This window comes from Zeus faber, assembly GCF_960531495.2.
Source record: "Zeus faber genome assembly, chromosome: 1".
NCBI classification, from domain to species: domain Eukaryota; kingdom Metazoa; phylum Chordata; class Actinopteri; order Zeiformes; family Zeidae; genus Zeus; species Zeus faber.
Window position 1 is genome coordinate 48196203 of NC_137193.1, and position 27866 is coordinate 48224068.

Below are 27866 nucleotides of genomic sequence, written 5' to 3' on the forward strand. Positions count from 1 at the left end.
AAGGTGATTTAGTGGGTATCGGGGTCAAAGTCATCTGCTCCCCAAGTCGCCTTTTCCTCATCAGCGCGAACAGTGACGGCACTTTTTTGAAGCTTGCCATGACGCCTCATAGCGACCGCAGTGGTGAAACGTTGATTCGGCTGCAGGAGGTTGTATCGTTGGCATAGAGGGCTCATTAAGGACAGGAGTCTTTAATAATGAGGCTCATGAGCAAAGAAAAAAAATCCAGATCATAAGACAGATAGAATTCTGTGTCATGCAGTGCCGTAATCTCACCCTACTCTGTGTCAAAACCTAAATGTTTTTTTTAGAGACAAGTGTTCCATTTCATTATTCCGCGTCCGTCTCGGCGGAGATTGGCAGCTCCAAGTGTCCTGCGCCCCCCACCTTCTCCACCCGGCTTTTGAATAACCTTGTCAGTAATCAGAGGGAAACGAGGTACAAGAGGAAGAGGTACCGTGAGCCGCTGTTGAACCTGGGGTGAGACGAGATGGGGCTGAGGGGTATCTCTGGGACACGGCGCTGTGCTTCTTCACCGTTAAATTGACCAAACAACTCCTCGGCAATTACACCTCTGTAATGTATTGATATGGGAGAGAGGTTGGGGAAAAGGACTATGGAGCTGTGATAGGCAGGATTTATGATTTCTTTCATCCCCCGTTGCGCTCCTTTTCAATAGACCATGTTATGTTTCTCATAATAATAGCTTATGATGGATTCGAGGTAAATAAAAAAAAAAGAGAGAGAGAGAGCCGTTATACCAGTTCTGGGGCGGGATCCGGGTGTGGGTGACAGCTGTGACTTCCACCTTAAAGATTTCATCTCCTCTCTCTCTCTCTTTTTCCTCCCACCTCCCCCTCATTCACCTCATTTACAGAAAGAGCGGCTGGCGCAGGTTCGCAAGCAGATCTCCAGGGAGGAGCATGAGAGGAGACATTTGGGGAATTATAGGTGAGGACGTGTGTGTGGGTGTGTGGGTGGGTGGGTGGGTGGGTGGGTGGTTTGGGTGCATTTGCTTTGCCAACACTTACAGGGTCACCGGAGCCGGCTCCTGGTATAATGGTAGGCTTAATAATTCTGCCGTGCAGAGAACAGGAGAAAGGGACAGAACCCCTGGAGTTTTGGGAGCGCATTGTAGAGGAGTTCAGAGTGGGAGAATATGTGAGAGGGGAGTGGGTGGGTGGAACGCAGCGGCAAGGTTGAACTTGTTTCTCTCCTATGCACAAACAATTGCATCTTCTCGCAGCATTTCAGAAATGCAATGCCTCCTCCATGCTTCCACGGTGGCTACGGGTGAACATTCTCTCTCTTTCCGCCACACACGCAGACACACACACACACAGACACACACACACACACACACACACACACACACACACACACACACACACACACACACACTCACAGACACACACACACACAAACACGGCCAAACTTTACTTTTCCTTCTCTCTTTTCTGTCGTCAATCTCAACTCAATCTCTTAACGCACATTTCCACATACATAGATACACTGTCCCAATTGGCTCCCATGGTCCCAATTTCTGCCTCCCCCGGTCTCCTCTTTCACTCGAGTGACTTTATGGGTCATCAGAGGACTGAAGTCTGATCACATCCCGCGTGGAGGAAGCACTGTCACCTCGTGACTTTCTCACTGAGACAGTCAATCAGACAGACTGAGGTCTGTCTAGAACTCTAATGAAAACCCTCTCACCATTCCAAAGGCGTCCCAGCTTGACATCGGGTGTCCAATGAGTGCAGCACTTATTGTTAGGAAAGGTTCCTGTCAAAAACTTGTTTATCCGCCTGTTAAAGGAAACTTGCGTCGGATATGGAGACAGCCTGAGGCGATCGCATCATCAAGTCCAAAAAGGCCCCCCAGGGGTCAGCAGCCCCGCCGTTGTTTAAGACTGGTGAATGGCGTGGCAGTGCTGCGACTGGCTTTAATCTCACTCAGTTTTTGACATTAAATTATGTGCCATGATAGAGTAAAAGAGAGAGTTAAAAGAGTAGAAAGTCCAGTCAAAATAAAACTGAGTAAAAAATGTAGAATATTTTCCCAAGTGTCCCCCCCCCCCCTTTTTTTTTAAAGGTGGTCCAAACATGGTGCTCTCCCCCATTAAATCACTTAAAACTGTAGAATTTTAGCTTCCAAATATATATATATACTATTATATACAAGCTCTCTCCGTGAGAGGAAGAACTGCTTATTTGGATTAAAAAGCTGTCATTGTTTTGAATCGATGGCTTGCGCGATGACGCGGGCTTGGTTTGGAGATGTGTTAAGATGATAATAAAGCCCAGGTTTATTCTTTTTCCAATCCCCACTGGCCTAAGGTAAACATCGGACACTGTTAGTTTAGTTTCTGGGCTGCAGAAATATGTGGAACGTGTTAACAGGCGCATTAGCAGACAGAGGTGAAAGTGAGTGCACGTCTGGGTGTGAAAATACTTGTTGGAGTGTGAACTGTGGCTTTCCCCCGCTCCGTGCCCACACTAATACCCTCCCCTCTCCCTCCGCGTCCCGCGCTATCTCTCCCCCTCCTTGGCTCCGCTCCAGGCCTCGGGGTTTTGCGTATTTTGTAATCGCTCTCTTGAAACAATTCCACAATCAATTTTTTCTCCCAAAACGGCCCGAACAAGTTGCCATCCGTCCAAAAACGATGCAGCTCACTAATCATATAATCAATAATCAGTAATGTTTGTGTGTGCCTGATGGAAGCAGACTGGGGAAAACAGTGTTGGAAAGATCACTCATCTTTCTTTTTTTTTTTTTTTTTTCATATTTTTTACTTTCATATTAACCAAATAGAGACTTAACAAAGTCAAGCCTTAAATCCAGACTTTTCTGTCTTTGAATCTCGTTGGTTAAAAATATTTTTCTATCCAACTTGTCCTGTATTTGAAAAGAAGCTCTTCATGTTTGGAACTTTGAATCTAGATGCTATTTTTATTTTTTATTTTTTATGACTGTCTAACAGAATTCGCAAAAGTGCTGCACTATATCTAACATACATGTCAGGTGTGAAGACTACGTTACTAAAAGTGTGTTCCATCAAAATCAAAATCCACTTTCTTTTGATGCTACTGAGGGATGTTCGCAAAATTTGCGAACATCCCTCAGTACCATCAAAAGTATTTTGACCAATAAATGGTCTCATGTTGTTTGTAAGGATGGGCGACTTGTTGCTTTACACCAAATTCTGTCTGTGAAAAACAATGAGGGGCACCCTAAAGGATTCTGGGCACATGGGGACATTCTCCTCCTAATGGCCCCTGTATCTCCTGCACTCAGGCCCTGTCCACACCTAAATGGATATTTTTTGAAAACGTGGTATTTTCTCTGCATTTGGGCTTCCCACCCCGTCCACACGGAAACACCCTTTCAGGACCTGGAAACAAAGCTTTTAGAGGAACGCCTTCCAGGGGTGGAGATTTTTCACAGCTCAGTTTTCTGTGTTCCTCTGCAGTTTTTGACACCAAGCTTTATTAAATAGTATAGCCCCCTACTGGCCAGGCGCGCCTTTGTGAGCGTTTTAATTGTTGTTGTTTTTGTTTGTTTTTTTGCGATTTTCGGGTTGACGGACATTTTCTTAAACCGACAGGGGGGATGCCTTTTCAGAAATATCCATATATACGTGCGGACGAGGCCTGGATCTATTCTCATGTGTCTCTGTCTTTCTTTCCCGCTCCCTCATCCCCCGGTTTCATCACTGTCACCGCCCTCACTATCCGTCAATGCTTCCTTTTATTTTCCTCTCCTTTACTCTCCCTCTCTATTCCTCTTCACTTCCCTCTCTCCTCCTCCATGACAACCTGTAACCATCACTCACCTTCTTCCCCACATCCTCACTCTTTTTACCTTTCCCTGCTCTGACACCCCTCCTCTCTTTTTTACTTTTTCTCTTTCTCTATTCCTCTGGGACCCCCCCCCCACACACTCTCTCCCTCCCCCCTACCTTTGAATAACTCCTTCCTCACCCCTTGTTTGTCTCGTCCACTCCTCTGTCACGTCTCCTCTCCTTCTTCCCCCTCTCTCCGCCACCTCACCTCACATTTGACAACCACCCTCCTCACCCCCCGTTGTTTTGTTATTCTCTCTCTCTCTCTCTCTCTCTCCCCCACTCCTATTCTCCTTCTCTTCGCTTCCCTCTCTCCTCCTCCATGACAACCTGTAACCTTCCTCCTCCACATCCTCTCTTCTTTTTTTTTTTACCTTTTCTAACTTTCGCTCTGCCCCCCCCCCCCCCCTTTTTTTTTCTTTCTCTATTCCTCTGGGACTCCCCTCCCCCCCCCCCCCCCGCCCCCGCCCCGTCCTTTCTCCCTCATCTGCACCTACCACACACCTTTGAGGAACTCCTCACCCCTTGTTTGTCTCATCCACTCCTCCATCACTCCTTCTCCTCCTCTCCTCCCCTCCGGCTCCCTGTTCTTTTATTATTCTCTCTCTCTTTCTCTCTCTTTTCAATCTTCCTCTCTCCCTCTCTCACTATTTTCCTCACCTCCTCTCACCCTCCCTCTCTCCCCCTCCGCAGACGCATTTACCCCCCAGATGACAAGCTGCTGTTGGAGAAATATGAAAGCCTGCTCTCCGCCGCCTTTCAGACCTTCCTGGCCGGCAGAGCCGCTTCACTTCAAAAAGAAATGAATAATCCTCTGAAACGAATGAAGGCACGTACCTCAGACCGGTCCCAAACACAGACACAAACTAACACTCATGCATACGCAAACACTCACGTGCAACCGAAATATACTACCAACACACACACACAGACACATGCACGAAGGCCTACAACAAAAAAACAACAATGCATTAATATGCCAGCAGAGAGGTCCGTTGCCACAGAAATCTACAGGTAGACAACAAAAAAACCCCACAGGCTTTTACACACACACAAACACACACACACACACACACACACACACACACACAAACAGACACACACGCTGACACACACCCACCTCCCATTTGGATTCTACCCTCAGACGGGGGAGAAGTGGGCAGAAATAATGCGGAAAGCCTGTTGTCCTTCACTTTTGTTCGAAAGTCTTTCTCGCTGCGCGTCCTTCCAGTCGTTTTCGCTCTCACTCTCTCTGTCACTCACAGTCACGCTCTTTTCTTCTCCCCCTCAAGAGTTTATCTGTCTTTAAAAAATTTGCCTTTAAAAGCAAACCAAATCCCACCACACACACACACGCACGCACGCACGCGCGCACACACACACACACACACACACACACACTAACACACTCACACACGTTTTTTTTTTGCTCTCCTTCAACTATGAATCCTTTGTCTGTCACTCTGTCCCCCCCCCCGCAAAGTTAGTTGTGGCTCTGTGTAGATTTAACATTGTGAGTACTCGTTCTATTTATTTTGGAAGAGGAATTTTTAATAGCTGATGAAAAGATGTCCCCGCTAATTTGAATTGGCTTTGCCTGGTTTAAATACAGTTTCAGGCCGTGATGGCTATACTCACAATCCCTGTTTTTTCAACGGACATGGTAAAGGCTGGATTCTGCTTCTCCATCGTTCGAAGTTCCCGTGGCCATTTGCAATCATGCTTGCATGGATTTTGGAAACAGAAGAAATCTATTTTTTATTGTTGTTTTTCCAAACTTTATTTAAAATATGGATATGCAAATAGAAATGCGTTTTCGATCCCCATGCACAAGCCGCGCTTCTATCTGCTACGTTTTATTTTCCATTTCGAACCCGGCTCGCGACAGGAAGTTGGACAATTCAACCGATCAACTTGTAGAGCGCGTTGAGATTGAGTTTTGGGAGGTATGCGAATCGGCTCCTCTGCAAGCCTCTACGACCTACGCTTACCCATAACCGCCTTCGCTGCATAGCTCCGCAGAGACATTTACATCTCCCTTCAAAGAGGCATGAACCAGGCTTCACAGGCCACGGTGTGAATTTCCTGTGGCCGGACTTTGAGATATGTGCGTGTTAGTAGTCGGGTGAGGAAGTGGGTGTGTGCATATAAATGCCTCAGCCGCTCTGATATCGGGGGTAGCTTTGAAGGTAAAGGTATGAAGAGACGCTGAGAGGGAGAAAGTGGCGACAGCGGAGAGCAAGGCCACAGCGAGCATTTAGAGTGGCGGAGCATAAGTAAAACCTTCAGAACGCACACGGTTTTGTTTTGCTCAACATTCTCAATTTGCAGATTTTTCTTTCTTTTTCTGTGTGGAAAAAGCTTATTATATAAAAATAGGGAGCTTCCGCAAATCCAGTTGAAATAGAATGCGGCGAGTGGATGAAAATATTGGCCAAACCCCTACAGATATCTGAAAGGGACAATTGTATTTTATTTTTTTACTTATTTGTTGGTTGCAAACAAGGAAAATGAATAAGAGGGCACATGTGCCACGTGAAGAAAAGAAGGTTGTAGATAAATGGAATACACAGAAGGTTATGATCGTGATGGAACGAGGAGCTTGTTAATTAGTTCGTAGTCACTTTGTTACTGCTTTTGGGGATTATTAACATTTACATTTGTCTTATTGACATGTAAAAGACATGGCTAGATATTTCACTGTTGCAAGTTTTGACTTAGTGTAAAACAACAATTTTAGATGGGTTTCAAACTAAACTATTTTCATTTCAAGTCCAAGAGCAAACTCCACTGAACTAGACTGTTTTCTTAATTTGTTGCTGCTTTTAGGTAAAAGGCTGTGTTTACACCACATATTTAATGAACTGTATATATACTTTAGTGTATGTATCACTCCAGACTTTGAGTCATTTCAACATTATAATTATTAACCCTTAATGTTTTACCCCTATTTGGCTTGGTAGGTAAAAATAACGAACACTACAAGACATTTCATTCACAGTTCATATGTAAAAACAATATGTAACATTGACCGAAGATTCATTGGAGTCCAATACAACAAATTGATATGTCAAAAATGTAATTGTGTTTGTAAAATGTTAGTAGACACATTTACAAACGTACTTATTTTTCACTTTCATCACAAATTTAGTTCCTGCAATTTTCTTTCTGCTGTTTGAACAAAATGTACAGCAAAACTTTAAATTAAGGTGCTTGCAATAAGCGTTAGTTAATAGTCAATAGGGTCTTTATAAGATGCTTATTAACATTATTAATGTTTAAATTAGAATAAGTGTTAATAATAGCATTTAGAAGCAGTTAACTAAGCACTTATTAACAGTTAACTATGTGACTTATTGACAGCTAACTATGCTTAAATGATGTGTTATAAGCCTATGTAAGTGTTAGTAATAGCATTTATTAGCAGTGAACTATGCACATATTAACAGCTAACTACGCTTTTTATAGCTATCAGATCTAAAACGAGGAGAATGCCTTATTATGGTTAATAAATCCTTTATTATGCACTTATTAACAGCTAACTATGCTTTTTGCAGCTATCAGATCTAAAAGGAGAACAATACCTTATTATGGTTTACAAATGTTTTATTATGCACTTATTGACAACTAACTGTGCTTTATGTAGCTATCAGATCTTAAACGAGGACAATGCCTCATTATGGTTAAGTGGCGCAGGAGGTAGAGCGGGTCATCCAGTAAACCGAGGGTTCCCTCCTGGCAACCTTGCATATTTGCAGTTGCCATCGATGTATGAATGTGTGTGTGAATTGGTGAATGTGAGGCATGTATTGTAAAGCACTTTGAGTGGTCGCAAGACTAGAAAAGCGCTATGTAAAATGCAGTCCATTTACCATTTACAATTATAAGTACGATTACAGTATCTATCAATATTGAGGTAAATTGTATATCATACAAGATATTTAGAAAACTATATAAAACATTACTAATCACATCAACCCAAGTTGGAACCAGCAAACAACAATCAGTTCAATACCAAAATATAATAATAATAATAATAATCATATTAATAATAATAACAATAATAATAATATTTTAATGGAGGCATCTTCCAAATGTTTTCCACAGAGCACCGTGCTGACACAGTAGCCTTTTCTCAATACCAAGGACGCAAAGTCCAGACTTGGTAGTTCAGACTTGGCATGTTTGACTCGGGAGTACAGACTCCCGGGGACGGGAGGACGCAGGACGGTCATTCTGCGAAATGCATGCTGGGATACTTGGCTGTCCCAAGTCCACACAAGTCACCACCGATGCATCCTCCATAAAATGGGCGGAGCAAGTCCGGGCATTTGGACTGGACTTGGCTTGATGCGTACTTTGAATTGGAACAGTACTTGGGCTGCGACTGATGAAGTTTCACAAGTCCACAGGAACACAAGTACAGACAAGAACGCACATTGAGAAAGGGCCAGTGCTTCGCTTCCGCTGTGTGACATCATCAACAAGCGACAGTGACCAATCAGAGTGCCCTTAATATGTGCCTCAAATTCTGCACATATTTATTTTATTTTTATTTTATTGTTCCTCATCTGAGCTGAACACTGTGACTCAAATCCTGATGTGTATTTATTTTATTTGAGAAATATGGTATTTTCAATGATAAATATGTAGCCTTTGAAAATATTAGATTTCACTTCCACTTTGTGAAGTCAGGCAGCGATGCCGACCAATCAGGAACGCCCTTAATATGCGCCTCAAATTCTGTGAAAATGTATTTTGTTTTTATTTTTATTTTATAGTTTCTCATGTGAGCTGAACACTGTGACTCAAATGCTCATGTGTTAATTATTTCATTTATAAAGCATTTTCAATGATAAATACATAGTCTTTGAAAATAATAGAAAATGATTTATTATAATATTTATTAGCATCATACATTTTCAGATTTCCAATTTTGTTTGTTTATTTGACAGGAACATTTTTAATAAACATGATTGAAAATGTATAATTATTTAATCATTTATTAACAATTAATTATGCTTCTTGTCAATATAATACTCTTTTTAGGGAGTCCATATAATATCTGGCAAGAGACTACAGAAGAGAATGTGCATAAATGTATGGATGTTAATCAATATGTGATGATCTGTATAGTAGTAATTTTCAATTTTTTTCAAAGACTACATATTTATCATTGAAAATACTTTATAAATAAAATAGAATAAATACACATCAGCATTTGACTCACAATGTGCAACTTACACAAGATAAATAAATCCGTGCAGAATTTGAGGCACATATTAAGGGCGTTCCTGATTAGTCGGCATCGTAGTCGCTTGTCGATGACATCACACAGCGGAAGTAAAGCAGAGTGTCTGCACAGTGCTCTGTGGAAAACATCTGGAAGACGCCTTCATTAAACTATTCTTCTTCTTATTATTATTATTATAATCATATTTTGGTATTGAATTGGTTGTTGGTTGCTGGTTCCAACTTGGGTTGATGTGATTAGTAATGTTTTATATAATGTTTTCTGAATATATTTAACAATATACAACTTACCTCAATGTTGAAAGATACTTTAACTACTCATAATTGTAAAAAAAAAAGAATCAGAGGACTGTTTGAGCGATTTTATATAGAACGTTCTCTTTGTGAACGTGAACATGTGAACGTGTGTCTCAACCTTGATCAAATATAGTGCTCATTCCAGATGGGCCAGCTGATAAAAGCATAGTTAACTGTTATTAAGTGCATTGTAAAGGATTAATTAACCCTTATAAGGCATTGTTCTCACTTTAGCCCTGGTAGTTGCAAAAAGCATAGTTAACTGTTAATATGTGCATAGGTAACTGCTAATAAATGCTATTAAAACTTACATAGTCTTATTAACACAATAATAATGTTGATACTGTAAGCATTTTATAAGGACCTTATTAACTATCAACTTACACTTTTACAAGTAGCTTAATATAAAGAAAATAAATATTCAAATATTCATCTAAATATAAAGTAACCAAATGTACTTATTATATGTATATATTTTTAGTGAAGCCCGTCAACTTCAAACAAATCTTGATATCAAGGAATTATTTCTTATTAATTTAAGAAATTATATACATACAGTACACGGTCCACACATACACTTCCAAAAGCAGTGATTTGTGAAGGGTATTATGCACACACACACACACACACACACACACACACACACACACACACACACACACACACACACACACACACACACACACACACACACACACCAAACATACACCCCGGGACACAGTGACCTTAGTGTTCCTGTGGAAAGCAGAATGATGGCTAATCTATATGAAAACAATCACTTTTCTTGTGGATTTAAGCGGCAAGTGGGAGCTTGTGACGTTCCCGCCACAAAACAACATTAATCACCTCTGCCTGGATTTTCAGCTGCAGCCAAATGGCGCGGGCCCCAACACACTGGCCATAAACGTAGCGCCGTCTTTTCATTTTCTATCAGCGCTGCCAGAGAACAACGCATGTCCAGCCAGCACAGTTTTTCTTTTTCTTTTTTTCTCGATATGGCACAGAGTTAAAGGCCACTGTGAAGTCAAACTTTCAACCCCACCTTCACCTCCCGCCCCCCTTTCCCTAATCTATTTTTTAAATCAGTGAAGTTTTCTCATGCCACATGTTACAGCTATTCTCAATTGTTTACACGTTTTCTGAAAACAACAACTCTACACACAAATCCAAACACACACACACACAGACACACGGCAAAACTCCAAAATGTAACTCTGCATTCAAAACAATGTAATGTCTCCTAAAAATGTCTTAATGTGTTGAAATGACAGACACACATCATCATATGATTAGACATTTCTAAGAACCAAATCAACACTGATGTGCTCAATATAAAACACTATGAATGGAAAATGCTAGTAAAGGTACTCCTCACTTAACGACCTACCTGTTTAACAACCGATCAGACTTACGACCAGCCCTCGACCAGTCTGTATTGTACGCTGCGTACATTACCGCGGCATCTCAGTGTCAAGCATCTCATCATCGTTCTCAGTCTCATTCTCGTTCCCGCAGTCTGTCAGTATTCACTACACTAGCGTTCACAATGGCAACGCCCCCTTACCGTGAAATAACACAGGTCCTCGCTTATCGACCAATTTGCTTAACAACCTGGTCCTAGGAAAGGAACTTGGTTGGTAAGTGAGGAGTACCTGTACCAATGCCTTATCAGGAGACTTACAGTATTCCTTTTGCATGTTCAGTGTTATACTTACTACATATGTACAGTAGTCAGTTGTAAAAAAAAATTGTATGATGTTTTTATACTCAAATTTAAAACACACAAATACAGTATACTGTATAATATGTATAATATAAATTATGGGATGTATAATATAAATTTTTTTTTACATTTTTTTCCCAAAATACTGTACAGTATACATCCCAACAAACACAAAGTTGGATTTGTAAAGTGAACAAATAATAGAAAAATGCACTGCATACAGTAGTTATTGAGTAATGTATTGATATGCAGTACTACAAGACTATTATGAGAGTAGATTTCTCACCTATTCTCATTTCGGAGTGTCCGGACGATGGGCGCTTTTGTGAACCTGCTCAAGTTTGGTTGTACTCTCTGCCCAGCCTCCTTCATTGTTAGACCATGGTTGGCCTGGATTTCATCAGAGATTATGACTCTCCTTGGTCTTGCTCTTCCTCGTCCTCCTCCTCTTACTCTCACTCCTCTTGCTATGCCTCTCTCTCCTGTGTCAGCATCCCTTTCTCCAAAACAGAAGAGCTCACCTGTGGCCCTTTTGGTACAGTAAAGTACAGCTCCGATTGCTAATTTGCCAATTGTGCAACATGTTTGCCCATGTTCAGAGTTAGTGTTTGCCCATGTTCAGAGTCAGTGTTTGCCCATGTTTAGAGTCAGTGTGGATAGTAGGACATTTAAGCTTCGCATTTTGAATGGCACATTGTTCCATGTGACATTTTATTTTATTATTATTATTTTATATTTTTTATTATTATTTTTTTTTTTATTATTTTATTCATGAAGATTGTGCCAAAAGTAGATAATTCTGTGTAATGTTTAGAAAAAAAAAGTGGTTTAGAACTGCAATCTGAGTGTAAAGCAGGAAATGTGCTTGCATTTTGGCAGAATTTCAGGGGAATTGGTACATGAGTTACAGGTTGTGGTCATTGTGTCTCACATACCAGTGCTAATGTTTAAACAATTGAAAAAAACTAACTTCAAAAGCCATGAAAGTCGGGCCATAATATGTGTTTTACTCAGCCAGTACTCTGATTCCTATTTATGGTGTTTTTTCTATATATTTATATTGTTTATAGTGCTTACCCTTAAATGCCCTCTATTTCCTGCTGTCCCCTTTTTTGCTGCCGTAACAATGTAAATTTCCCCGCTGTGTGCGACTAATAAAGCTTTATCTTATCTTATCTTTTTCACAACCTGGCTTAGCTGGTTCTTTAGCCGACTGAAGACACCACTCAGCAGGCCCAGAGCCAATTCATTTAAAATATAAATATCACAGCTATTGATTTTGTTAGGCTTTTAGAATTGTTAATTAAGTCTTAACCGAAGTCTGTCTCAAAGATTTTGACTTTCATGACTCGTATTATAGCCTCACCTTTTGAATTCTACCACCCGTGAGCTCAAACCGCTTCATGCAAGTAGTGTCTCCTGCACTTTCCCTATTTCACTGTTGCGTATTGCTGTGCAGGAAGAGGACATCCTGGATCTGCTGGAGCAGTGCGAGCTGGACGACGAGAAGCTGATGGGCAAATCCTCCAGGCAACGAGGCCCCAAGGTGGGTGGGTGGGGGAGGGGGGGGGTAGAGAAGGAGAGAGAGAGAGAGAGAGAGAGAGAGAGAGAGAGAGAGAGAGAGAGAGAGAGAGAGAGAGAGAGAGAGAGAGAGAGAGAGAGAGAGAGAGAGAGAGAGAGAAGAGAGAGAGAGAGAGAGAGAGAGAGAGAGAGAGAGAGAGAGAGAGAGAGAGAGAGAGACCAAATGCCTTAAGGGATTTGGGAAGTAGCGGAAGGAGGGTTGTTAGAGAGAGCGGGAACAGTGGACAAGTAGTAGTGAAGTGATTGTGGATGCCTAGAGCCAGCACAGAGGATGTGATTCAGAGAAATACAGACCAGTTTAAAGGAGTTGGTGGGGGGGGGGGGGGAGTTAGAGGTGAAAGAAAATAATCCTAAAGAGATGGAGTCCCAAAGAAACGAGCCGGCTCCCCGAGGGGATGGCTGTCAGCCTCCCTCTACCTCTCTCTTTCACTGTCCTCCCTCACCTTTCCCCAACTGTCATGCACCCCCCGCCACCCCTCTCGAGTTCCCACGACAGCACATTACTCCCTCCATCACCTTCCTTCCTTCCCTCTCTCTACCCTACATCTCCATCCATCCCTCATTCGGGGACTAAATTGGCTGGAGCACTAGAAGGCTGCGCTGGAGACTCGACAGGGCAGTTCAGCGCTGCATGGAGGGGAGGGGGGGGGACTTAGTTGGAATAAGGACTTGTTCACACAAAATCACTGTTGTCCAAATTAATTTGGGCCTGTCAATTGTTCCAGATTGTGTGTGTGTGTGTGTGTGTGTGTGTGTGTGTGTGTGTGTGTGTGTCTGTGTGTGTGTGTCTGTGTCTGTGTGTGTGTGTGCGCGTGTGCGAATGGGTGTAGAGATAGCAAGAGGAGTAACAATGAGGCAGAGCTACGACGGATACATTCACTGCTGTGGGTGTAATGCTCATGAGCCATCTGGTGAAGGAGAACAAACCCAAGTTAAGAGAGCGAGGAGTGAGGAGTGATTAGAGAGAGAGGAGTTTAAGAGACGGGGTGCTAAGGTTTTTGTTATCGCCGGGCCAATTTTCCAGTCGAGAGGGGGGGCCAGAAAGGGAGGATGTGAAAGTGTGCCCCAGACTGAGAGATGGTAAATGCCTTTTAGGGTTTGGTTTTCTCTCTTGCTCCCTGACTCCCTTTTTAACTCCACCATGTCCAATTTTGTCATCAGTAGCCGTTTAATCTGAGGTCTGGGCAATATATTTGTATAATATTGATATTGTGATACGAGACTATATACCCTGTAGCGTTATCACCACGTTAAGAATTAAAATTGCACTCGTTAGAAAAGGGATCAATTTAAGTAGCGTTATATGATTTATTCATTATTAAATGATCATATTAAATTATATGTATTTACGGGTCACCACTCTTGTTTATTACCAAGAGAAAATAATATCAACCAAATTAACTTTTATTGATCAGTCTCAGATCTACATAAATAAATGAAATAAAAGTAAAACATATGGACATTTTAAATAATATCAGAATAAATGACAAAGAAAATAAAAGGTAAATAAAATAAATGATAAAGAAAATAAATAAATGAATGCAGGATTTAAACATGGTGACAAATTTTAACTAATAGACAAGAGTGGGGTTGGAAGTTATGTGACTCTTTTCCTCAAAATAATAAAACGAGGCACGCTAAGGCATAGTTAATAAAATTTGACACAACACTCCCGTATCATGAAACAGATTTGGAAGCCTTTCCCCTCACGGATCATCGAGGCGAGGTGTGGAGTTTCGGCAAGCTCTCCTGAGCTTACGTGTGCCAAGTGCAGTCCACGGCAGACGTGGCCGCTTGTCTCGTCCGCCGGTGATTTTTAGCTACGTCGTGTGGGAGTTAGTGCTCGGCGGTTTGGACGGTGCCGGCAAAAAGTCCCCAAGTTTCCAGGCGGACCAGAACGGTTCGCCAATGTGAGGACGCTCTTGAGGCAGCGTGTCTCAAGGGGCTGTGATTTTACTCTCATGGAGTCAGTCCAGGTGAACTTGTGCTCTCCGAAGACTCCTGGGTTGAATGGTGAAGGCTTCCGTGTGCTTCTCTTGTTGTGGTTGAGTGTCGAATCAAATGAATCTGAATGCACTAACTTAATCAGTTAGGCTTGAATCTTTTGTGGATCTGTTGAAAACCAATAAAAAAGAAAATAATGTAACGTTGCAAAAACCACAAGGTTTGGTGATAAAAATAAAAAGAAAAGCATGTTCGATACTTGGTTAAGGGTTCCTTATAAACACTAGGCTGAGGAAGCGGCGTTTTGTGCTACTCCTATGGCTTTTAACTGGCCAATTTTTTCTAACTAGGGAATGTAATTTTACACGTAAAATCACATAGCTTCACACAAGACTTTAAAACAAACTCCTGTGATAATGTTTTACATACAAACTTAAAATAAAATGAAACACACAACAATAACATTCATGACTAATTAACTATTAAGACAATTTCTAATTACTTGTTTTCTATAAAAATTATAAATACTTTCTAAACTATTATTATTATTATAATAAACTATAAATATTATTAACTATAAAAACACAATTTCAACATTCCTAATAAACGGCATAAAATCATTAACTTTTATCTGATTATATCACACACAATGGACATTGTTATCGTCTAGGTTGTGTAGGCAGCCACGGTTCCCTGAGGAGGGACCAGATCTATTACTCATGGGACTGATCATCAGGTCACGTAATCCAATCGAAACGCTCTGCATTTACGCATGAAATCTTCCTCCTCTTTTCGCTGCTGAGCGCCTTGGAAGGGCACAGTACCACAGCGCAGTAATAGATCTGGTCTCAGGGAATCGTGTCAACGCAACCTAGACGTTTCCTATCGCAGGGACTGTAACCTATTACTCATTGGACCGTATACCATCACGCGATAGTACCCTGATCACCCGAGGGAGGTTCACAAAATAATGAACCCACCCACTGGCATGTGAGTGGACGTGTGAGGAAAAAAGCTTATGGGATACTTTCTAACTAACTAACACCTGCATACTCAGGTCTGTGCGCTACACAGTATGTGGCAGAGCAGACCTCGTAATGTCAGACAGCACACAAATGTGTGTGTGGGGAGCTCTAAGACGTTGCCTGACATATATCTACAACGACGCCCCCCTGAAGATGGCCCAAGAGGAGGACACTGCTGGAGTGTGCGCACAGGCCCTGTGGGGCCTCTAATGACAGACTCCTGTCTGTCAAGTCTATGGCTTCCACCACCAGCCACTCACCTAGCTGCTACTTGGACAGGGGCCTACCCTTTGCTTTGGCACCAAAGCAGACAAACACCTGGTCCCCGCGCCTAATCCCTTAGTGCCGTCCATGTGACACTGCAGCACCCGAACCGGGCACAAAGTGTTAGGCCTCTCCTGCTGCGCTGACTCAAAAGGCGTTGGAGAGAAGGCTGCTAACTCAGTGAACTGACTCTGCAACGAGTGGTAATGACCTTTGTTGTGAAAGAAGCGTTAGGACACATGACCACTATCACCTCCACCCACAAACTGTATGCAGGATGGGTGGACTACCCATTTTGCAGAGGTGAGCACCAGCAGCAAGGCCGTTTTTAGAGAAACGATCTTGATGTCTGCGGTGTATAGGGGCCTGACCCCAGGCCCTGACAGAGGCCGCAAGACAACCAATAAGTGCCAAGAAGGAATTGGGAACGCCCGGGCTGGGCGCAGGTGTCGCATGCCCAGCATAATGAGAGACGCCAGTGGGTGACTGCCTTGTGTGAAGCCGTCCAAGCCCACATGACATGCAGAAATAACTGCCAGATATACCTTAAGTGTAGTGGCCGCGATCCCCTCAGCAACCAGTTCCTGCAGGAACTGTAATATTGGCCTGATAGAGCAGTCAGAGGGGGCATGTCCCTGCTGTTCGCACCACTCGGCAACACTCGGCATCAGTTTGTACTGGCAGCGCAAGTTTATAGGGCGAAACTATATAGGGCGCCCTGCTATATAGTTTCGCACAGGGACCACGGGTTTCACACAGGGACCACGGGTAGTCCAAGCATCCGCGTCCAACGGTGGCTGGTCCACCCCCCCAAGGGAGAAGCAGGGCGAAACGTGCACTGCGTCGCCTCTGCGTCGACACAAACAGGTCCACCTCCGCCCGGCCAAAACACCTTCGCCATCACCTGGGGCTTCCTCCTGGACAACAGGTCTGCTCCATGGTTGAGGAAGCCAGGGATGTGGGCCACCTGGAGGGAGAGGAGGTTCTGCTTCACAAACAGCAGTAACTGTGCGCCATCTGACCCAGGGGGATGGACCGGACCCTGCCTTTCATGTAATTGATGCGATTGATATACGCTATCGCCGACATGCTGTCTGACCTTATCAGAGGCGTTTCGCCTGTGAGCGTATCGTGATTGTATCGCCCCACCATCGGTGATGGTGGGGCGATACAAAATGCTCCCGCAAGAAGGAACCGCGCACTTCTCCACACCGACAAGGTCCTCTTGCACCTTGGTAACACCGTCACCCTGCAGTGCTTGGTTGGGTAACGCAGCACTGTTGCGTTCGCAGCATGCCGAGAGGTAACACCACGGCTGCTGGCACCATCATGCCCAGTAGTTTTTGACACAAAAGTGATGTCACAGACATTCCAGGTCTGAACTGTGCATCATGACTTGATGCCCTGAGCCCTGGCTGGGGAGGCAGACCATCATGGAAAAATATATAAAATATATATTATTATAATACTTTATATCTTACAATAGTATATACTGTATACTGTGTGTGTGTATGTGTGTGTGTGTGTGTGTATATATATATATATATATATATATATATATGTGAGTGTATAATAATATCATAGAAACCAAGTCCAATTCCATGACCCGAAAAGGGGTGTGTTGGCTCGGAATCAATACACTTTTCTCCATGTTGACAGCGAAGCCCAGACTCCAGGTAAGAAAGAGTTAATCTGGCTGCCTGTCTGACTCGTCCATGGGAGTGGCTCATGGCCAATTGATGCCTCGCAGGCAACATGTTCTTTAGAAAATTCCCCCCTGGTGCGTCATGACACAATGGGACACGGGAGTTTATGAGTTTTGCATGTTTTATTGTTGAATCTGTGATTAGGCTCAAATGGCGCTTGTGGTACTGTGAGGGTTCGTGCGTGGCAGACCGGCGTTTATAACGGGAGCCTGCTGCACTCCCGGGGTGGTGGTGTGGGGGAATGGGATTCATGTGATTCATGGCACAGACATTTGGGCACAAAAGTGGGCAAATGGTGTGTGTGTGTTTTTAACTGTAAGCGTGTGCTTTTTGGCTGTCCACACAGGGAAAGTAAGGCTTCAGAGAAAGTAAGGCAGGGCACAGGGCAGTTGTCCTGCTGCCCCCCCAGGGTTTCCTCCGAGGTTCAGGGCCTGCTCGCCGTGGTGGCTGGGTCCTGCTGCGGCCACGCAGGACTGAAAGCGGTCCTGGGGAGGCAGCTGCCTCTGATGCTCCTGCACTTGGCCGGTGGGGCGAAATGTGTTCCTGGTCCAGCCCCGTGGCTTCTGCTGCCTCTGGGAGCTCAGGGGCAAACGGAGAGGGCTGCGCAGGGGATCAAGGACAGAAGAGCCTCCCGGCTCTTCCTTTAGCCAATGGACCTGGCTGTCAATGAGGCCCATAGCCTCACCAAAGGCACTGGTGGGGCACACGGGGGGTTGAGCAGTGGCACCTTGTCCCAGTCCAGGAGTCCGGTTCGGCCCAACCAGAGGGACCTGTTAGGGCCACGCAGGCTCCCATGCTAGCTCAGTAGCTTGTGCCGTGCATCGGGTTAGGCAGAGGGAGAGGTCCTGGCCTTCTGTAGCGCCACCAGGGTTCCCTCATCAACCAAGGCCGACCCGACGAGCTCTGCCAGCAGTTTGGCCTGGTAGCACAGGAGTAGAGCCTTGGTGTTAATGGAGCAGGCCGCCTGCCCAAAGCCAAGTAGGCCTTTTCGACCAATACCACTAACTGTTTGGCAGCCTTGGTCGGGGGAGTGGCCTTCTTCCCAAAGCCGAAGCCTGTCCCTGGGCAAGGTAGTAGGGATTCTCCCAGCCCTTCACCAGCTCCGCATGGACAGCCTAAAATGCTGTGTGCGGGACTGCTGCGGTGGAGAGGCCCAACTTTCTGGCTGCGCGCTGGGAGACCTCCAGGAGCTCGGCCTCCAGCACCCTCGGGGGGGCCAAGGACAGACTGGAGCTTGGCTAGAGACTGAGGAGGCTGTCCGAGTCTGACGACTCCATCTCGGCCCCAAAACATATCCCCCGCTGCAGTTGCTCCAGGATATAACTCGGAAAGGAGACCAGTGGGGGCGTGGGAGACAAGAGGAGGAAGCTGAAGTCAAGCCGCAATTTATCCTCCAATCAGTCCCATGAGTAATAGCAGTCCCTGCGATAGGGAACTGATGGTTATCACACTTTCTCCAGTTGGCCACGAGATGACAACCTGGCAACATGAAAGTTGATGCATTTAAACAGTATTATTTTTAACTTTGCCAATTTACGTTGTACAATGATGAGAGTTGGATCATTCATTATAAATACATCTGCAGAAATAATTGTACTTTAACTTAACTTACTACTACTCATTGACGGACACATTGGTTCATATTAATTATGACTTAACAGAGGAGAGACTCAGGTTGGGTTTTCTCCTCACAGACAGGTTTGAAGACAGGCTCTTCATGGGGGGCCTGCCTTGATCAAAGCGGGAAAAGGCAGTTATAGGTAAGAGCAAAGGGGTTTGTTTATTCTGTCTCGGCCTGAGATAACAAACAGGGCCAATTGGTCGTCCTGATCCAGTCCCAATTGGCATTTCCATTGTTTGGGAATGCAGACAAGTATTACAGATCCTGTGATCTCAGCCGGGTTTGTTGACCCCTTCTATAAATCTCTGAATAGAAGAGTATCCGCGGCAGACAGTCCGGCTGTGTACGCTACAAGTGATATAAGACCAGACATTGTGATTTGAGACTAGACATTGTCATATAAGATCAGATATCGTGATATGAGACCAGATATCGTGATATGAGACTAGACATTGTGATATAAGACTAAATATCATCTGGGATTTAGGTTCTGGTAATATCACAATATAGTTATGTTATCAGGATATTGTTATAGTAATGATATAGTAATATTGTCTTTAAGGCTGTATTACAGTAAAGTTTGTGCAATTTTCGGAACTTTCTGGACTGTTATAGCTGTTTCTCTACCGGTCTATGTGTTAACATCCCATGAAGGAAACAAACTCTACAAAATATTGGCAATTTATTGAGGGAGTCGTCTTTGCGATACACATTGCGATTGTAAAATTCTGATATTGTGATTTGATTTTTTGCCAATATTGACCAGAGGTGATACCTGAAATAATGTTGTTTTTAAATTTTTTCCCTTTTCTTCACCTCCTAAACTTACCTATACCTCATTTCCTCTGGTATCCTCGATTCACCCCCCGTACCTCCGCTGCTGCAGCATCACTCACACTTGAATACCTCTCGACCTTTCGGGATCTCTCGCTCTCTTTTTCTTCATCGTCTCTCGTGTCCCTTTATCAGTCACTCTTTCCCACACATCCTACTTCTGTCCCACTGTCTCTCGCTCGCTCTCTCTCTCTCTCTCTCCCTCTCTCTCTCTCTCTTTCCCTTTCTTTACCCCCTGCAGCCTGTATTTCTTTATGTCCCCTCACTCTCACTCCCTGTCCTCTCTATGTCTCTGTCTCTGTCTGTCTGTCTCTCTCTCTCTCCCCCGCTATCCATCTTGTGGTGATTGTGTAATTCCTGTGATGACTTCCTGCCCATTCATTTAGGCACACCCGACAGCGCTGCGGAATGGACGGCTGAATAACAGATGTGTGAATGCTTTATTAATGCCAACAACGTGTCCCTCCCAGGCGGTGGAACAGACATTTAATTTAATCAATGCTCTCCAAGCGTGTGTTGGGGAATGGTTAGTTAGCTGTGTGTGTGTGTGTGTGTGTGTGTGTGTGTGTGTGTGTGTGTGTGTGTGTGTGTGTGTGTGTGTGTGTGTGTGTGTGTGTGTGTGTGTGTGTGTGTGTTCCTATGTCCCTCCAGCATGTAGGAAGGGGGAAGAAGAGTTTGTTGGGGGACTATGGTTTTGGGTATCATTTTTATGGACATTTTAATAACTTATTCTTATCATGAACGACCTTTGACCTGATAACACCCTAAACCCATTTCAAGTCAAAAGAATATTTTTTTCGTGGTTTCCTCCATATTTTCTTGCCCTTTTTTTTGTTAATTTCACATATAACATCACACATAAATTCTCAGTCCTGTGTGTGTGTGTGTGTGTGTGTGTGTGTGTGTGTGTGTGTGTGTGTGTGTGTGTGTGTGTGTGTGTGTGTGTGTGTGTGTGTGTGTGTGTGTGTGTGTGTGTGTGTGCATGCATATTTGTGTGTGGGTTACCTTACATGTTCATGCGTTTGCACAATATCAGATCATGAGCGTGCGAACATCTCTGATATGAATATATCATGTTGGTAATCTCAGGCTGGAAATATATTTCCATGGGAATATGTGTGTCTTATGTATGTGTGCTTTTATCTTTTTCTCCCTTGCTAGCCCCTCTCCTCCATGCCCGAAAGCAGCCAGACACCCAGAAGGCAGCGACCCGACTACCTCGGTGACTTTGCCAGCGGTAGCAGTGCCGACGACTTGTGCTCTTCCTCTGAAGAAGAGGAGGAGGAGGAGGAGGAGGAGGAAGAGGAGGAGGAGGAGGATGAGGAGTGCAGAGGGCGCGGCGGAGGAGTAGGAGAGAAGAGGGGGAAGAAAGTTTCCTACGACCTAGCGGACAGCGGGGAGCACAGCTCGGCCGAACGCTCAGGTAAAGGCATCGAGCAGCGGTGGAAAGTTATCAAAGTACGAGGGCTTTTGGATCTGGGCCTCGGAGACTTTCGACTTTACTCCACTGCGTTTCAAAGGCAATATCTATACTTTTCAAATGACTTTGTTATTTTTTTCTTAATCAAGATTTATATTCATGTATATCACAATCAGACACTGGATCTATCAAACCACTCATCAATCAATCATGATTCATTTGGTTCATATCCTTGTACATTACTATGATTCCACCTATAGTATTGCTATTTTAAAGTATAATCAGGATATGTATAAAAAAATCTAAAGAAGCAAACTACCTAGGACTTTCATATCATGCTTTTCATCATGCATGCCTCATATTGCACTTTAATTTAATAATTGAGTATTGAATATTTTATATATTTTAAGATTTTATTAAAACATTGGACATCTCGTATGTTTTTTTCTTTTAAGAACAAGTTCCTTGCTTTAAACTTTTTTGCAGAATAAATGGAAAGCAAAGTTATATTTGTCTCCCTTTATTTTCGCCAAAAAATGATCCGATCTGTGATTCAAAACCGTGATACGATCCAAACAGTGAGCTTTGTGATCCATTGCACCCATAATTTCTTCCACCACTGGCATCAAGTGTTTTACACAGGAGGCCAGAACTTACTTTAATTTGATTTTATTGACTTTTCCTCCTTTTTTAAATGTTGTTTCCGGTTTTTTAATCATTTCTGTTTAGTTTCTGCTTTTGCTTCAAACGTCTCTTATTGGACGCTTTTGAGAATGAAAAGCGGCACTGAAGAAAGGAGAGACCTGATTAGGGATTACATCCACAACTCTCCCAAGCTCTCGGCTGTGTGTTGTGAGTCTTTCCCTTTTCTTTCTTTCTCTCTTTGTTTACTTGTTTGTTTCTTCCTTTCTTTCTTTCGTGAAAATTGGCTCTGCTTTTTGCTTTTTCCTGGCATACTTTCTCGCCTCTTTCGTTTGTTCTTTCTTTCCTTTCCGTCCTCCTCCCCTCTCAAAGGACAATATCATCCAGACGACACTGACTCACGTTCATAAATGTAAAAAAAACAAAACACTATTATGGCGGTATTTCCTCCCCTAACAAGACGTTGGCCGAGGAGGATTGGATTGGAGGCGCAGAACAATGCAGTTTGGGAACTGGACGCTGCTGTCCTGTGATGCTGTGAGCACATAGCACACACCCCAGCCTGCCGCTACACAAACACCACCCACACGGACACCTTTCGTGACAAATATTCAAAGTTATGCAACGCTTGTCTCAAACCACGCGCGCACACACGCTTTCTTCCGTGAGGTTATATTACAGATGTTAATCGCTGTGAGTTTTTTCTTTTTTTTTTCTTTTCTTTCTTTTTTTTTTATTATTATTATTTTTTTATCGTGATTAATGGGACCAAACCAAATCTATGAATCTGAATTACAGTCTGTGCGGGATGATGGACAGCAATTTAATGAAGCGCCAGAGGAGCTTCATAGCCGAGTCTGGAACATGTAAACACACTTGTACACACATCGGCAGTCACGCACATGTCTAAACACACACACACACACACACACACACACACATACACATACACATACACACACACACACACACACACTCACGGAAAGGTATACACACACACACACACACACATGCCAGCAATCTGATAATGGCTCTCTCGGTCAGATGATGGAAAGCACTTGAGGAATGAAACGTGCATTTTTGTCAGACGTGAAGGGAAAGTAGAGGGCAAGAGAGAGGGAGTGCTGGAGAAAATGGAAAACGATTGAAAGAAAGTCCGCAAGAATAGAGCCTTTTCCTAGCCCTACCTTGAAAACTCCTTGGGTAAATCAGCGTAAGACACCGCCTTTCCACGTATAGAGAGCGCTGTCTGAGCCCATCTTTCATCCCAGCAGCCGCCACATGTACTCACTGCCAGCTCTGAAGTGCCAGCAGACACAAGTTTATTTGTACAGTCCTTTATCGCACTTACACTCTCCAAGAAGCACAAATTTAACAGAGAGCGAGAGCGAGAGAGAGCGAGAGAGAGCGAGAGAGAGAGAGAGAGAGAGAGAGAGAGATGCGAACAGGGATGAGAGCGTTCACCAAAAAACACCCATATGAAGTCCTTCAAGAAATAAAAAGAACACACCCCAAGTGATGACAGATTTCTGGGATGTATTGGCTGTATTGGGGTGCAACCCAGAAACAGGAACATTCTTGCAGATAGTTTTACCTTTTTTCCCTCCTCATTCCTGATAAAATGAGGGACACACCTTTCGCTTTTGGACTTTGGAAGGTGTGTGTTTATGTTTATGTGTGGATGTGTGTGTTTTAGAGAAAGCGAGAGAAGGGGGGAAAAGTCAGCGCTGCCAAGGCCTGCTCTGTACCAAGCCACCAGGGGGCTTCCAGGGCTAAGCCTCATAATGCGCTCATTTGGCAGTGAAAGACCCTTTTAAAGTTGGGTGCCAGGGCATCCATGCATGTGCACGTACATGAATGCGCACATACTGGCTCACCAACCGGCTGCCACCACATCTATGCTGTTGTGTATATGTATGTATGTCCTCCTGCTAAAATAGACAATCTCACAATCAATATTAGCGATATGTGCACACTCACATGTTTGAAACTCAACATACATGTGCAGAATAACATATATGCACATAAATACACGTTGGCCAGCGGATAGGCTGGAGGCGGTTCAAGGGTGCTGGATATTGTATGTGTGTGTGTGTGTGTGTGTGTGTGTGTGTGTGTGTGTGTGTGTGTGTGTGTGTGTGTGTGTGTGCGCGCGCGGACAGAAGCCGAGGGGCCATGCTTTTTAATCCCTCCTAAAAAGAGAGCAGCCAAACCGGACTGCTGAAACATATGCTGCAGTCATTAACACACACACACACACACACAAACACACACACACACACACACACGCAAATGAACACACACATTCTTGGCCTTTTTGCATTGCAATGGGAGTTTTAATGCCACATTTAAACTCCAAAGCCATCAATGGACGGAAGAAGAGAGCGGGGCTTGAAAGCAAGATGGGGTTGGGGGTTTGGAGTGGGGGGTGGGGGTGAGAAGGGAAGTAGGGGAAGAATCGAATAGAGAAGAAGCCGCATCAAACGAAGACTTCTCATTGGCTGAAATTATGTAGGTCACCAGTCGTAACATCCTTCATTAACCCCCTGGTTTTGCCTCCCAATCTACGCAGGTCGTGTCAACTGGAAGCCTCCAATGACCGCACTCAAACCCGGCCCCGCCCCTTCAGCCACCCTGACGCTCTCTGGGCCAATCAGACGTTCCATCTCGTGCCCTCGCTCCATCGCCTCGCTCACCTCGCCCAACGAGGCGCGGGTTGTGGCGGTGCGAGCGTCTCCCAGCGTCCCTCTAGCCACACCCCTCATCAGGCCCAGCTCCGCCACGCTGCGCTCCCATTCGCTGAGCCGAAGTGGCTCCGCCCACCGGGTGCCACACAGCAACAGCCTGGGGACCATTCACTCCAACATGGTGAGTGTTTCACAAATGCGTACAATTACACACACTCAAAAACAAGCAGAAAATGTATTTAAGTACATTTTTCAAGTATATGTACTTTTGTAAATATTTTAACTTTAGAAAGCAAGCCAAATCAGGATCTATAGAAAAAATAGGTATAGCAGACGCTTTATGCGCTATCACAGGCTCCGTTACAACAGGATATGTAGAAGTAGAAATGTCAATGCGGTACTTTTTCTTTCAGTTGAGTGATTTTGTGTCATGGTATTTGTATTTTAATTAAGTAAAATCTCTGAATATATCTTCGAACACTGGATGTAATTGTAAAACAGCCTGAACTTCTAAGTGTCTGTCTGTCTCTCTGTCCTGTCCCCAAGGAGCTCTGGTGAAACACTCATGAAAGAACACATCATTTCCTCCTATAACCTCTTAAACAGAAGCATTTACCTAGCATGCAGATGCTCATTTACTGTCTCTCTTCCTGTTCTTTTGCTCTTGTGACGGTACAGTAGTATGGGCTTTTGAAACCCATACAGTGTTGAAGGCACCTCCATCAGCGCTCTAAAGGACGACTGTATGGCCGGACAATGCTCTCCCATTATATTGCCATATCTCGCTTTCCGCCTGCCTCCTCCTTTACACGCCCAGGGAAGCTGGGAACCTTTGGGCCGACTGGAGTGAAATTCAAAGAAATACTTCAGTAAACACACAATCAAATCCTGCAGTCGGGCCGCTTAGCCTCACAAAAGCTCGAGAGCACAGGCAATTCTAGGCGCACACACACACACACACACACACACACACACACACACACACACACACACACACACACACACACACACACACACACACACACACACACACATACACACGCACACGCACACACATACACACACAAAGCTTCACCTTTCTTTCCTCAAGGTGAATGAAGAATCACTTCATGTATTTGTAGCCTTTTGTATGCACTGATTTAAATGTTTGCTCTGTGGGTTTCTATTCATCCAGTATGTGTGCCCTGGTTGTAGTATGTATGTATTCGGTTCACCAATAATATTTAAGTATTAATTATGCTGGAAATACTTGTATCACAATTATTATACGTTCAAAGAAATCTATCTATCTTATATAGCTATCAATGCATTTCCCTTGTGCATTCATGACAAAAGTCTTACAAAAGCCATACAAAAGAAGTATGCCTGCCAGAAAACACTGAATGTGTCCGAGCAAATGGTCCCAAAAGCGAGCCACAGCTCTTCAGGCAGGCAGCACATTTTGTCCACGGATCTCCAAGGAGCAGCAGGGTTCGTCAAAGAAGGATGGTCAAATACCCTTAAACTCTCTCCTCCCTTTAGAGCTAAGTACTACGCTTGTTCCGGGTCTGTGCCTCGTATTCAAGGCAGGTTCAAATAAAAACAAGATCATATTCAACCCCCACCAACGGTGAATCTGAAGTTGTGTTAAAGAGAAATAGTTGAAAAGGGTTTTTATTTGAACATGTGCAGGTGCTGCTCTGAATTTATATATTCCCCTATATATGCCTCCTTTTCTGTGTCTACATGAATGAAAATGTTTGTTTGTGTGTGTGTGTTTGTGTGTGTGTGTGTGTGTGTGTGTGTGTGTGTGTGTGTGGTGGCAGGGTGATCCGGTGTTAAACCTGCGGAGTAAGGAGCAGGAGGCGGAGCTTCTGCGTCAGAGTCTGGCCGCGCTCACCGCCATGAGGATACGATTCCCCGGAAAGACAGAGGAGGAGGCCGAGGCTGTGCTGGACGGGGTGGGTGTCACTTTACCGGAGATATTTGGGATTCCTGCTGGGAGGAGGGAGGGAAGGAAGGAAGGATTTCACAAAGATATTAAAGAAAGGAAGGACAGATTTACGAATGGAAGAGGGAATTATGAAATGGTAGGAGGAAGGAAGAAAGAAAAGATTTAACAAAGGAAGAATGATTTCATAAAGAAAGAGAGGAAGGAGAGATTTAATAAGATCAATTTAAGAAATAAATAATGATTCAAGGAAGAAAAATTTAAGAAAGACAGACATTAAAAAGGAACATTTAGGAAAGAGAGAAAACAAAAATGATTCGAACTGAAACAAAATAAAAAGAGGGAAAAATCAATGAAATCAAATAAAAGTCTAAATTAAAGTAAAGTACAGCTCTCAGAAAATTGAACTGCGAAGCTTTGGCCCCCTGCTCCTCACAGAAAAGAAAGAAGAAAAGAATAGAATCACATTTTAAAAATCACAGAAGAAAACGGTAGAAAGAGGATGAAACATAAATTGGAGAAACAAAGTATGCATGCACACACACACACACACACACACACACACCCCCCCAGCACAACAAGAACAAAGAGAGAAATAGCACGTGGTTCTACAGTGGACCTACAGTGGACCTGCTGTCCTCCGGGGGCCCCGGGGCTCTGTGCTGCAGCCAGGGGCCGTGGCTCCGCAGCCCGACCAGCAGTGAGCCCCGTGCCCCGCAGCACAATGGCCGCCTGCTCTTGCTCCACGGCCATTGTGTCGAAACGACCCCAGCGACGCTGCACTATTCCCTCTCCTTCCGTGGAATTTATCAGTGCCTCCCTTCCCGCTTCCCATTCTGCTGTGGCTCTGCTTTATTTATGCTGCATCTGTGTGTGTGTGTGTGTGTGTGTGTGCGTGTGTGTGTGTGTTGAGGCGGTTCAAGGGTGCTGGATATTGTGTGTGTGTGTGTGTGTGTGTGTGTGTGTGTGTGTATTCGTGTGTGTGTGTGTGCGTCAGGGTCGTGAGACAGGAATTTACCACCACACCTGTACAGTTAACGAACCTTAATGAGGTCGCCATGGAGACGCAAAGGAGCAATGGCACCTGTAGCGCTCACT

At 44.0% G+C, this 27866-nt stretch overlaps 1 protein-coding gene across 3 annotated transcripts in view; it reads left to right on the forward strand.

Moving 5' to 3' along the window:
- Positions 1-27866, forward strand: part of ttll7 (tubulin tyrosine ligase-like family, member 7) — a 106445-nt gene that overhangs the window by 60966 nt on the left and 17613 nt on the right. For all 3 annotated transcript variants that reach the window (XM_080024360.1, XM_080024361.1, XM_080024362.1), the window contains exons 12-17: positions 878-951; positions 4535-4674; positions 12578-12660; positions 21251-21512; positions 24724-25019; positions 26644-26778. In XM_080024360.1, coding sequence (XP_079880486.1) covers positions 878-951; positions 4535-4674; positions 12578-12660; positions 21251-21512; positions 24724-25019; positions 26644-26778 — 990 coding nt within the window. The remainder of the gene's footprint in view (positions 1-877; positions 952-4534; positions 4675-12577; positions 12661-21250; positions 21513-24723; positions 25020-26643; positions 26779-27866) is intronic.